Genomic DNA, 13,888 nt, shown 5'->3' with positions numbered 1-13,888 from the left:
CTCCTCATCTGCACTTTTTTCCCCCCATGTATCATGCATGTTGCAGTCTACCATGTTGTATCCTGGCTTACAGGCATCATGTATTATACAGTATTGCTGGTGCTTTTCCAGACCTTTCATTGAGTGCGTTTACATGGACGGCAACAATTTGATCGTAACTCGACTAAGGCAATACTCTGAAGACACTGCCATGTAAACAGCATGTTCCGATTACCTTAAGGGGAATAAGGTCATAGTCGGAGTAAAAAATAATCAAATTAAGATGTGGAGTATTCCGATCTTAGCATTATTGAAGTGCATTGTAGACATCTTAACAACTTAAAGGATGGCTGTATCGATTATCAACCCACTTTGTATCTTATTATTATTATTATAATCTTGGTAATTTAAGCACATGGGCAGTGTTTACCTTCTCTATTATGTTTTCGTCAGAAAAATCCTCCCTTTGTCTGCCTGCAGAAACTCCGCCCCCGCCAGCTGCAAGTCATTAAGGCTTGTGATGCATTTCTCCGTGGATGTGCGTATGCTTAAAAAATAAAAATAAACAATAACAGCCGCCCTCGGAGCAGATTCTGTGTCTCGAGCAGAACTTCTGCAGGTCCGTTGTGATATAAAATGCGTCCTTCCTTGCCAGAGGAGGAGAGATCTCTGTGAGGAAAACAGAGAGAGAAGGTAAATACTGCCCATGTGCTTATATTACCGACATTATTAATGATACAAAGTGGGTTGATTACCGGTAAAGCCATCCTTTGATCGCACTATACGTATATGTACATGTACTATCATAGTTGTCACACCATTTTGAGATGCGTACAGCAATCAAACTGCTTTTCCAGCTGGTTTTGATGGTTTTGACCTGCAGCGTTAATTTTTACAGCAAATTTTCATTTAGTTTTAGTCATAGTCTTTTGACTAAAATGTCATTTGGTTTTAGTCATATTTCGGTCATCTGAAATGTTTTAGTTTCTTCTCCTTCGTCTTCCTCTTTTAGTCTAGTTTTAGTTGACTAAATCTATGGTAGATTAGTCGACTAAAATCGAATGGGCTTAGTTTAATGCATTATTTAAATGTTTCTCTAGAATTTCCAAACTCAATGGACAGATCTATTAATCTGTCATTCTGGAATGGTATTAAGGTTTGAACAGCATATCCTCACTTCTGTCACGGCTTGGAGCATCTGTTGCGAGATGTGCAAAGATTGTAAATATATCCACCCCACCGGTAAAAAGTCCCAACATTTTGTCCTTAACACAGTAGAAACCAGTAGAAACATGACAAAGGGTTTCAGGTTAAATTCAATAGGGAAACTCCAACATCGGGACATCATGTGGGATGTCATGTGGGATGTGATGTGGGCGTGTCTTCAGTCAATAATCAGACTCTGCTCTGTAGCATGTAAACGGCAATATGAATGAATGGAATATTCTATAAGCAACTCATGTAAACACCTTAATTGAAATATTGTCTTATTTAGATTAAGGTCAATAGTCGGAATTTTGCAGTCCATGTAAACCTAGTCATTGTCAATAATAACCCGGATCCAATTATAGAGTGCCGAAGTCACGCCCTATTCGCCATACGCACCAAGGGATTTCATCCGCCATTCTTCTTCCATAGATATTTCATAAAATGCTTATAAAAAATAGTTTTACTTGGACAAACCAAGTGATTCAGCTATATTTAGAATCAGGAGAGACCATATAACATAAAAGATACCGGATTTAAAAAAAATCGACGCCCCCCCACCCCTCTTTCAACCGAGTGAAATGTAATATGGTCTCCCCCGATTCTAAATATACTGTACTGAATCACTACTGAGTAAACTGTCTTTATAAGCATCTATGGGGAAATGAATGGAGGATGAAATCCCTTTGTGCGTATGCTGAACCCGGAAGAGGGTGTGGATTTAGCACTCTATAGACCCCGCCCCCCCTTCCCCAAACGTTGTCCCAGCATGGTGCCAGCATGAGTGCTTTACTTGCATGATGGTTACCCACTCGTAGCTCTGGCCACCTCTTTCAGCCTCTCTGCAGTCTGGCCTCTGACTCTGGCCTGTCCTCAGCCACCCCTCCCCTCCTCTCCTCTCCTCTCCTCTCCTCTCCTCTCCTCTCCCCTGCCCCCCCCCCCCCCCCTCCCCTGCCTGTGACCATCCTTCTGCTGGCTCCTAGCCCAGACTTCAGACAGTAATCGCGATGCTCCTCCCCTCTGGCTGCGTTCTAGGCCACCGAGGATCCCGTCACCCCTGTCGACGGGATGGAGCCCATGCTCCGCCCCTTCAATCTGGTCATTCCTTTCACGGTGCAGAAAGGAGAGATCACAGGTAAGATTGTGCTTATATGCATGGCTATTTCTGAAGGGAGAAAATGAATTTTGCAGATTTCGCAGAGTATAAAATATGAATGAAAAAGACGAATGTGATGCAGTTAGAGCTGGGCAATATATCAATATTATAGCGATAGCATGATATGAGACTAGATATCATCTTAGATTTTGGATATTGTATTATGGTGATATGGCATAAGTTTTGTCTTTTCCTGGTTTTAAAGGCTGCATTACTATACAGTGATATATAAAGACACTGTTCTAGCTGTTATTATTTGCCATTAGCCACTTGGTCATTATATCCACATGACTGATGATTATTTATCAAAAATCTGATTTTGTAAATATTTTGTGAAAGAACCAATACAGTAGTCATCCTTACTATACAATATTGTCGCAATATCGATATTGAGATATTTGGTGATAAATATTGCGATATCTGATTTAGTCAGACGCAGGGTGTTATTGGAGAGCATGCAGCTCAGTTGAATTTCCTTGGATAAATAAAGGTTTGAAACTATGATGTATCAAAGAAAGATAGGCAAAGAGAAGATAGGGTTCCTTGTGGAATTTCTGCAATATCATGAAAGACTGGGAAAGTCAGGGAATCTCAGGGAATTGTACAAATGAGCCGCTTTACAGGAATATGTGCAGAATGCATTTTCCATCTTGATCACATATTCATTGCATTAGCACAGCGGTTCCCAAACTTTTCCCACTCATGGCCCACTTGAAAATCTCAAAAATGTTCATGGCCCACATCCGACCATAAACAGTACAGAGGCCAAATAATGCGTTTTCAGACCACTTTTTATTTGAACTAGAAACAGAGTGTGTCCTTTCTAGCATCCCTCCTACTGTGCCTCATCCTCCCTCTCCTCCTCCTCCTCATCATCACTCATTTCTACCATACCTCGTTGGTTTGCCCTTGAGGCTCGCGTATGCAGCTCAGCTGCTGCGCAGTTGAGCGATTGCCCGCTCTCCAATTATAGTGTGGTGAAATGATAAAAGGAGCTGTCCATCAGCACCACACAGAAATCAGAAATTAAAAGTGAGGAACTAGACTAACTACCGAATGATTGATAAAAAATTTAATCACGATAGAATTTAACAATGGAGAAATGCATTATCATACATTATATATATATATATCTCGAAGATCGTAATGTCTTGAAAATTATTTGGCCCACCTGTAATACCTTTGCGGCCCACCAGTGGGCCACAGGTTACATGGCTGCATTAGCAGCTTTCAGCCCAACTGGAGTGCAAACCAAATTGAAAAGCCACATGTTGAGGTGACAGAACACAGACATCAGGCCCACAGACATCAGGCCCACAGACATCAGGCCCACAGACATCAGGCCTGCAGACATCAGGCCCACAGACATCAGGCCCGCAGACATCAGGCCCACAGACATCAGGCCCGCTGACTGTGTGTTTTATCCACCAGGTGAAGTGCGCATGCCCTCCGGTCGCACCGCTTGCCCCTACATCACCGACAATAAGGACGGCACTGTCACCGTCAAGTACTCCCCCACCGAGAGAGGGCTGCACGAGATGGACATCAAATACGACGGCAACCACATCCCAGGTAGACTTTGCAATTCCGACTGTCAGGACACATGACATAGAAATGTATGAAATTGTGAAACGCATGTATACAGTATTACAGAGTTTCTTTGCTTTCTCTGTCTCTTATAGGAAGTCCACTGCAGTTCTATGTGGATGCCATTAACAGTGGCCATGTGACGGCTTATGGTCCTGGTCTGAGCCATGGCATGGTGAACCGACCCGCCACCTTCACCATTGTTACCAAGGATGCTGGAGAAGGTATCCTACATCCTACTATAACATACTGCAACTCTACTAGAGAAGGTATCCTACATCCTACTATAACATACTGCAACTCTACTAGAGAAGGTATCCTACATCCTACTATAACATACTGCAACTCTACTAGAGAAGGTATCCTACATGCTACTATAACATACTGCAACTCTACTAGAGAAGGTATCCTACATCCTACTATAACATACTGCAACTCTACTAGAGAAGGGATCCTACATCCTACTATAACATACTGCAACTCTACTAGAGAAGGTATCCTATGGAAACCTTGGTATTCAAGGGAAGAACTCTCTCGGGAGGATTGTGAGAGCGGCATCTAAAATAGCCGGAGTAAATTTTAGTAGCCTGGACCACATTTTTAACAAACAGGTGCTTAAAAAGGCCATGTCCATTCGCATGGACGATACTCATCCTCTCTGCCCAGAGTATGTGCTGCTCCCTTCGGGCCTTCGGCTAAAGGTTCCGAGGGCTACGAAAAACAGATATAAACTGTCTTTCGTTCCTGTTTCCATCACAGCTTTAAATGCTGCTGAGAGGAGGAGATAGTGCACTCTCTCTCTCTCTCTCTCTCTGTCTCGCTCCCTTTCTCTGTCTCTCTCATGCAGCTTAAACGCTGCTGGGCGGAGGAGATGATGCACTCTCTCTCTCTCTGTCTCTCTATTCTTTATATTTTATATTCGAGATATATTTTTATTTATTTTTTACCTACCTATTTATGCAAGCTCAAATAGTCCTGGACTCTTATTACTTTTAAGTTCATGTACGTGTCTTCTACTACTCTTAAGTACATTGTACGTGTCTTTACTATTTTTAAGTACATTGTACAGATCCCTTGAGGTGTGCTTTTACTTTACTTTTATCCTGTGTTTACTTGATCCATTTCAGCTGGAAAACTGCTGCACATGCTCCATGTTTGTTTTAATTTGTTCATGTTTTTGTTTTTTCATGTATTCGCTGTTTTTTAAATCTGCTTGCACACAAATTGCCCTTCTGGGACAAATAATAAACTTGAATCTTGAATCTTGAATCCTACATCCTACTATAACATACTGCAACTCTACTAGAGAAGATAGCCTACTATAACATACTGTAACTCTACTAGAGAAGGTATCATACTATAACATACTGCAACTCTACTAGAGAAGGTATCCTACTATAACATACTGCAACTCTACTAGAGAAGGTATCCTACTATAACATACTGTAACTCTACTAGAGAAGGTATCATACTATAACATACTGCAACTCTACTAGAGAAGGTATCCTACTATAACATACTGCAACTCTACTAGAGAAGGCATCCTACTATAACATACTGCAACTCTACTAGAGAAGGCATCCTACAATAACATACTGCAACTCTACTAGAGAAGGTATCATACTATAACATGCTGCAACTCTACTAGAGAAGGTATCCTACTATAACATACTGCAACTCTACTAGAGAAGGCATCCTACTATAACATACTGCAACTCTACTAGAGAAGGTATCTTACTATAACATACTGCAACTCTACTAGAGAAGGTATCCTACTATAACATACTGCAACTCTACTAGAGAAGGCATCCTACTATAACATACTCCAACTCTACTAGAGAAGGTATCCTACTATAACATACTGCAACTCTACTAGAGAAGGCATCCTACTATAACATACTCCAACTCTACTAGAGAAGGTATCCTACTATAACATACTGCAACTCTACTAGAGAAGGCATCCTACTATAACATACTGCAACTCTACTAGAGAAGGTATCATACTATAACATACTGCAACTCTACTAGAGAAGGTATCATACTATAACATACTGCAACTCTACTAGAGAAGGCATCCTACTATAACATACTGCAACTCTACTAGAGAAGGTATCCTACTATAACATACTGCACCTCTACTAGAGAAGGTATCCTACTATAACATACTGCAACTCTACTAGAGAAGGTATCCTACTATAACATACTGCAACTCTACTAGAGAAGGCATCCTATTATAATACAAGGGCTGTCCGGAGGCGTCGAGGCGGTTGCGTCGATTTGCATAAACGTGCATCGATGCATCAACATTAAGTGAAGCAAAGATAATTAATACACTAGATAGTTCCGTTCCAATATCAGATTTCAAAATAAAACTGTTTAATGGCTTCTGTGTGCTTTAGACTTGTGTAGAATGGTTTTTATCTTGGAAATTGGACCGGAAGTCATATTAGGCTAGTTAGTGAAAATGGCTGTGCCCGTAATAGCATGGATTGTGCGGGCGGTCTGTCACCCCTCGCTCATGGTGTGTTCTCTCGTGCTGTGCGTGTGTCCGGGCGGTCTGTCACCTCTCGCTCATGGTGTGTTCTCTCGTGCTGTGCGTGTGTCCAGGCGGTCTGTCACTCCTCGCTCATGGTGTGTTCTCTCGTGCTGTGCGCGTGTCCGGGCGGTCTGTCACCCCTCGCTCATGGTGTGTTCTCTCGTGCTGTGCGCGTGTCCGGGCGGTCTGTCACCCCTCTCTCATGGTGTGTTCTCTCGTGCTGTGCGTGTGTCCGGGCGGTCTGTCACCCCTCGCTCATGGTGTGTTCTCTCGTGCTGTGCGTGTGTCCAGGCGGTCTGTCACTCCTCGCTCATGGTGTGTTCTCTCGTGCTGTGCGTGTGTCCAGGCGCTCTGTCACTCCTCGCTCATGGTGTGTTCTCTCATGCTGTGCGTGTGTCCAGGCGGTCTGTCACTGGCTGTTGAGGGTCCCTCTAAGGCAGAGATCAGCTGTAAGGACAATAAGGACGGGACCTGCACTGTGTCCTACCTGCCAACAGCTCCTGGTGACTACAACATCATCGTCAAGTTTGACGACAAACACATCGCTGGAAGCCCCTTCACTGCCAAAATAACTGGTACTTTGCATCGTGTGTGTGTGCGCGTGCATGCGTGTGTGTGTGTGTGTGTGTGTGTGTGTGTGTGTGTGTGTGTGTGTGTGTGCGTGTGTGTGTGTGTGCGTGCGTGTGTGTGTGGTGAGTAGTCGAAGCTTTAAATCCTAAATCGAAATTGGGGACACACACCCGACTTAAAGGAGAATTTCGTTTTTTTTTAACCTGGACCCCTCTCCTCACATTAATTATGATTTGACCACTCACCCAGCGATCTCCGCGGCGTTTCTGGCCGTCCTAGCGTTGTTTTGAGATCAATAGCATCCAAGCCAGTCGTAAAATGGAGCTCCGAGGGGGCCAAGTGGCAGCCTGTCTTTCCCATGGTCTTTCCTGCATTCATAACGTTTTATATCTTGGATGCGTTATTTCGAATCCCACATAGGTTACGCCAAACCCCACATAGGTTACGCTAAAACCACCACCGCAAAGCGTGTACCTGTAGTTGGCCAGCCGGCAGGAAAGTATCGCGGGATTTGACGAGACTTGGTGACCGAGATCACGAATGAGGTAATTTGATCCCTGGGAGACACCAGGAAACAGCCCCGGAGGGAATATCAGTCTGGTGGTTGTTGAGGGATGAGATTATGATGATATGTGGCGAAAACGGGAATAAAACTGGCTATTTAGATGCAGGAAAGACCATGGGAAAGACAGGCTGCCACTTGGCCCCCTCGGAGCTCCATTTTACGACTGGCTTGGACGCTATTGATCTCAAAACAACGCTAGGACGGCCAGAAACGCCGCGGAGATCGCTGGGTGAGTGGTCAAATCATAATTAATGTGAGGAGAGGGGTCCAGGTTAAAAAAAAACGAAATTCTCCTTTAAGTCCAGCTAGTTTCACATTGGGCGCATCAAAGTCAGATTTTCCTTCATATCCCTCATACTTTTGCCAGCATGGATGTGAAATAGTTCCTAAATTGGATTCATAATGGTCTTAAAACGTCTTAAAACGTCTTAAATTTACCTTGATGAAAACTGCAGAAACCCTGTCATGTAACCCTTGCCGAGTTAGTGTTCACTGTCTCTGTCTGACCTCTAGGTGATGACTCTGTGTTCACTGTCTCTGTCTGACCTCTAGGTGATGACTCTGTGTTCACTGTCTCTGTCTGACCTCTAGGTGATGACTCTGTGTGCACTGTCTCTGTCTGACCTCTAGGTGATGACTATATGAGCTAGTGTTCACTGTCTGTCTGACCTCCAGGTGACGACTCTATGCGGACGTCTCAGCTAAACGTGGGCACGGCCACAGACGTTTCTCTGAAGATCACCGAGACAGACCTGAGCAGCCTGACGGCCAGCATCAGAGCTCCGTCCAGCCACGAAGAGCCCTGCCTGCTCAAGAGGCTGCCCAACCGCCACATCGGTAGGGATGCGTATCGTTTCGTAGTTTTCAGATACCGGTGCTAAAACTTTGTTTTGTTTTGTTTTTGTTAATGGTGCCTAAAGCGATTTCTTTTTTATTTAAAGTGGATCTTCTTTTTTTGCTTAAAGAGGATTTTAGCCTAAATTTGGAGTGTTATTCAGCCCATAGAGAGCCCCAGGAACGAGTCCGGAAATCATCGATGCTAACACTCCTGGTTCTTCACTGTTTTTGCCTATGGGATTTTTGAATGGGTTTTTGGCGCGATGCTTCTAATAAGGTCTCTGGGCAACGCAAGCTTAATCAAACACGAACGAGTGTTTAGTAATATCATCTTCACACATGAGGACCACTTTTATGAGTTTTGAAGCTTTTACGTGCCGTTAAAAGGGCGGCTAGCTAGCAAACGACTAAATGAGACTACACTGTTGAGTCGACGGGGATATATACGTCAATAACGTCATCACTTCAAAGGACGAACACGGAAATTATCATTCCCTCACCTGGTTCAGCCCGTTCAGCCCGGGGTAATCAGTGCACAGCAGCGCACACATCAACAACAGTCCAGGTTGAGTGCTGACGTGACGTGGAAGCCTCTGCGACAGTGTGTAGTTCTGGATTAGCTTAGCTCGAGCTTTTTACTTCTAGGGCTCGCATTTACGCTACAAAACTCGTGAAAGTGGTCCTCATGTGTGAAGATTATCCGACTGAACTCCGGTTTGCGTTTGATTAATCTTGCGCTGCCCAGAGACCTTATTTGAAGCATCGCGGCAAAAACCCATTCAAAAATCCCATAGACAGAAACAGTGAAGAACCAGGAAGTCCGGGACTTCCGCATTCCGACTACAAAATACGTCATCCCTGGGGCTCTCTATTTCCAGACAAGCTAGTATGACATGTTGGTACCAATGTGTCTGTGTGTGTGCCTTAGGTCTAGTTTGATATGATACCAAAAATGTCACTCTGGCTTTAAAACTAAGCCCACTACAGCAATTTGATTTGTATCACTATGACATCGGGAGAAATGGAGAAATGACCAATCGTGAGCACAGTGGGAGAAAGGGTTAAAAATAGGGAGACTCCTGCGAAAATCGCGAGTGTTGGCAGGTAGAGTAAATAGGGTTGACACAGCAGCACAGTTAAGTGTTCACAATTACTGTAAGCCTCTCTCTCTTTTTACTTGTTTGTGAGCTTCTGTAAAGCCTGCTAGTTCTGATTATCAATGATCAGTGCTGTAAGTAATTCACCTTGATCTGTGTCTCAAACTATGCCGGGTCCTTGAATTTGAGAGAATTTGGCCTGGAAAATCCTTGAAAAGTCCTCTTGGATTTGATCTCTAAGGTGTGGGAAACCCTGGATGTTGACTCCGCATGGTATCTCTTCCCCTCAGGTATCTCCTTCACGCCCAAGGAGGTGGGCGAGCATGTGGTGAGTGTGAAGAAGAACGGCAAGCATGTGACTAACAGTCCATTCAAGATCATGGTGGGCCAGGCAGAGATCGGCGACGCCAGCAAGGTCAAGGTTTACGGCCAGGGACTGGTGGAGGGACACACCTTCGAGGTGGCTGAGTTCATCGTTGACACCAGGAACGCAGGCAAGAGTTTATGGTCACTTGTTTGAAAATAGATCTGAAAAAATCTGAAGACTTTCCAGTAATTCTGAGAACTAGTTTTCAAGTGTATGTCTGAATGGCCTTCATGCATCCATGTAGACGTTCATATTAAGGTGATCAGGGACCACAATTGAGAATGACAACTTCTCAAATACTGGAAATCTTGCGTGCTACACGCGGTCGAGTTCTAGGATGAAGACTGTGGAGAAACTAGCTTTCCCCTTAATGAGTTAAGCCTTGTCTCCCTACTTATACTCCCACCACTTATATAGCCTCAGCCAAGAAAGACATGACATCACAATTGCTCAAGTGACATCACTGATGACATCACTTCCATCACAAATCGTGACTGACCCCACCACAGACAGAGCCCAGGCTCTGGAGAATCAAATCATCTGCAAATTACCACCATTCATGCTTCTATGCATTTTGTTTTATTAAATATTTGCTAATAATATGGTCATAACAATAGGATAGGATATCATATAGGATATCATATATCAGATAGGGTAACATATGTGGAGCTTCACCTTAATTGTATGGAAATCAACAACAATTGGAGTTACCCACTACCACTTTGCCCATCCAAAAAAGAAAGTGTCTTGTCTCTATCAGGTTATGGTGGTCTGGGCCTGTCCATCGAGGGCCCCAGTAAAGAAAGTGTCTTGTCTCTATCAGGTTATGGTGGTCTGGGCCTGTCCATCGAGGGTCCCAGTAAAGAAAGTGTCTTGTCTCTATCAGGTTATGGTGGTCTGGGCCTGTCCATCGAGGGTCCCAGTAAAGAAAGTGTCTTGTCTCTATCAGGTTATGGTGGTCTGGGCCTGTCCATCGAGGGCCCCAGTAAAGAAAGTGTCTTGTCTCTATCAGGTTATGGTGGTCTGGGCCTGTCCATCGAGGGCCCCAGTAAAGAAAGTGTCTTGTCTCTATCAGGTTATGGTGGTCTGGGCCTGTCCATCGAGGGTCCCAGTAAAGAAAGTGTCTTGTCTCTATCAGGTTATGGTGGTCTGGGCCTGTCCATCGAGGGCCCCAGTAAAGAAAGTGTCTTGTCTCTCTCAGGTTATGGTGATCTGGGCCTGTCCATCGAGGGCCCCAGTAAAGAAAGTGTCTTGTCTCTACCAGGTTATGGTGGTCTGGGCCTGTCCATCGAGGGCCCCAGTAAAGAAAGTGTCTTGTCTCTATCAGGTTATGGTGGTCTGGGCCTGTCCATCGAGGGCCCCAGTAAAGAAAGTGTCTTGTCTCTCTCAGGTTATGGTGGTCTGGGCCTGTCCATCGAGGGCCCCAGTATAGAAAGTGTCTTGTCTCTCTCAGGTTATGGTGGTCTGGGCCTGACCATCGAGGGCCCCAGTAAAGAAAGTGTATTGTCTCTATCAGTTATGGTGGTCTGGGCCTGTCCATCGAGGGCCCCAGTAAAGTGTCTTGTCTCTCTCAGGTTATGGTGGTCTGGGCCTGTCCATCGAGGGCCCCAGTAAAGTGTCTTGTCTCTATCAGGTTATGGTGGTCTGGGCCTGTCCATCGAGGGCCCCAGTAAAGTGTCTTGCCTCTATCAGGTTATGGTGGCCTGGGCCTGTCCATCGAGGGCCCCAGTAAAGTGTCTTGTCTCTATCAGGTTATGGTGGTCTGGGCCTGTCCATCGAGGGCCCCAGTAAAGTGTCTTGTCTCTATCAGGTTATGATGGTCTGGGCCTGTCCATCGAGGGCCCCAGTAAAGTGTCTTGTCTCTATCAGGTTATGGTGGTCTGGGCCAGTCCATCGAGGGCCCCAGTAAAGAAAGTGTCTTGTCTCTATCAGGTTATGGTGGTCTGAGCCTGTCCATCGAGGGCCCCAGTAAAGAAAGTGTCTTGTCTCTATCAGGTTATGGTGGTCTGGGCCTGTCCATCGAGGGCCCCAGTAAAGAAAGTGTCTTGTCTCTATCAGGTTATGGTGGCCTGGGCCTGTCCATCGAGGGCCCCAGTAAAGTGGACATCAACTGTGAGGATGTGGATGATGGGACATGCAAGGTCACCTACTGCCCCACTGAGCCTGGAAACTACATCATCAACATCAAGTTTGCTGATCAGCACGTCCCAGGTCTGAACTGGACATGGGCCTAGAACACAGCCTCACTCTGCACTATTCCCAAATATTATCTCCGTGATCAATTATGACAATTGTAATATTTATATTTCAAAGAGCATGCAGGTAGTTAGTTTGCAGTTGGGGCAACGGCAGCTAGGTTTGGGCCCAATATTCGATATCATTGATCTTAATATAATAGGATATTAGTAATAATAATAGTAATTAGAAAATGACATTTGTGAAATATTCAATATATATTAGGACATTCAAATTATTATTAGCCTGAAATATTAGAAGCTTTTTTTTTTTACCTTTTTGCTAGGCACACTTCCTTTTAAGACCGGCACACCCACCCGCGCAGGTGAAGGTGAGAAGCCAGATGCTATCTTGCCGGCAGGGGCGCATGGCCTGAAATTGACGGAGCAAATCCTAACGCAGTTTGTTGATAAGTCAATTTAGGGAAAATGAATGCCCTTAAAAATAATTAAAAAGTCTTAATCACCATTTGATCAGGTATTAATTGAGTGCCAGCCACTTTTGGAGAACGGACGCTCCCAGTGCCAGAGTTTCAGAGCGTTTTCAGTGATTTCTCGAGGCCCACAGAATATTGTGTGATATTACTATGTAGAACGATGAGACTCTCTTCTATCATCAGCAAAAAAAAGTTTATTGATATCATTTTCCATTCTTTAGTTATCAGCCGGAGAAGATAGGTTGATTTCAGCAAAAACAGACGTTTCCATCTAGAAGCTGAGATATTGAGCCTTTTGTGAAATGAAGCATTTCAAGCAAATCACTGACTCTGAAGCTAATATTTTCTGACCTGAAACATCTGAACAGTAATTTCCTTCAATAAAACAGCACCCCCACCCCCCTCAACTCTCTGCTGCCTGCGGATCCACGTTCGGATGGCGGCCGCTCGTCGGGGGAGTCTGGATGGGGCTCGCTGAGTTCGTCTGCGTTTCTGGGGTTTCGGTTGTGAGCTGGGATGAAGCTGCGTCCGATTATAGGCTTTCTGCTGCGCGTTTCAAAGTGCGCTGCACCCAGTCTATTTTCGGAGCACTCAGCCTTGTGCGCCGGCTCCCAGCGCGACACTGAAAAACCAAACCATTCTCATGAGAATGGTTTGGCTTTGGTTTTATTTTCTGGCGGCTAATCGTGTGGAGAAACTATGCAGCAGAGACAGAGGGGCTCATTTGTGGGAGCGGATTGGCTGCTGTTCGCAGCTAACGTTAACTCCAGCCAGAGCAATCTGTGCCGCTCTGGCTCATGCATCGGTTTCTCTTTCATCACGGGGCTTTTTCTGCTGTTTTTCCTCAACTTTCTCTAATCTGGAGAGCACTGTCGCCACCTAATGGGTCCGTAAAATAGGTTATACACCTTCAATAGCTACAATATTTTTACAGGAGATGCAGGAGGCTTTGATCCACGTCCCACCGTCAAAAAACGCATTTGACGCCGATCGACGTCATTGGCACTCTACGTTACTATTCGCTTTGACGCCGATCGACGTCATTGGCACTCAATGAGTTAAATTTAGTAGCTATTGTGCCGATTGTGTTAAATGGGCATATGATATCATCTCATATCGATCGCAGACCCCTGATTTGAATGGAAATCGTCTTGTAGCAGACTTTGTGATATCAGCAAATACCGTATTGTTACAATGTCGTATCGTGATGAAACTTGATTTACACCCCTATTCATAGCTTTCAAGGGGCGTTACGTGCTGCCGGGAACGGCCACCTGGCGGTCAAAAAAAAAACTTGTTCATTCCACTGCCGCCGAG

At 44.7% G+C, this 13,888-nt stretch overlaps 1 protein-coding gene across 2 annotated transcripts in view; it reads left to right on the top strand.

Annotated features, from left to right (window-relative positions):
* Positions 1–13,888, top strand: part of flncb (filamin C, gamma b (actin binding protein 280)) — a gene marked incomplete at its 5' end in the record, with an annotated part of 245,336 nt that overhangs the window by 194,618 nt on the left and 36,830 nt on the right. For both annotated transcript variants that reach the window (XM_083654345.1, XM_083654344.1), the window contains 7 exons: positions 2,221–2,320; positions 3,773–3,913; positions 4,024–4,152; positions 6,866–7,039; positions 8,275–8,436; positions 9,824–10,027; positions 11,959–12,111. In XM_083654345.1, the coding sequence (XP_083510471.1) occupies positions 2,221–2,320; positions 3,773–3,913; positions 4,024–4,152; positions 6,866–7,039; positions 8,275–8,436; positions 9,824–10,027; positions 11,959–12,111 (1,063 nt within the window). The remainder of the gene's footprint in view (positions 1–2,220; positions 2,321–3,772; positions 3,914–4,023; positions 4,153–6,865; positions 7,040–8,274; positions 8,437–9,823; positions 10,028–11,958; positions 12,112–13,888) is intronic.

Source organism: Poromitra crassiceps (genome assembly GCF_964638095.1).
Source record: "Poromitra crassiceps genome assembly, chromosome: 2".
Taxonomy (NCBI): domain Eukaryota; kingdom Metazoa; phylum Chordata; class Actinopteri; order Beryciformes; family Melamphaidae; genus Poromitra; species Poromitra crassiceps.
The sequence above is the reverse complement of the archived record's forward strand: the minus strand, read 5'-3'. Positions and strand labels throughout refer to the sequence as shown.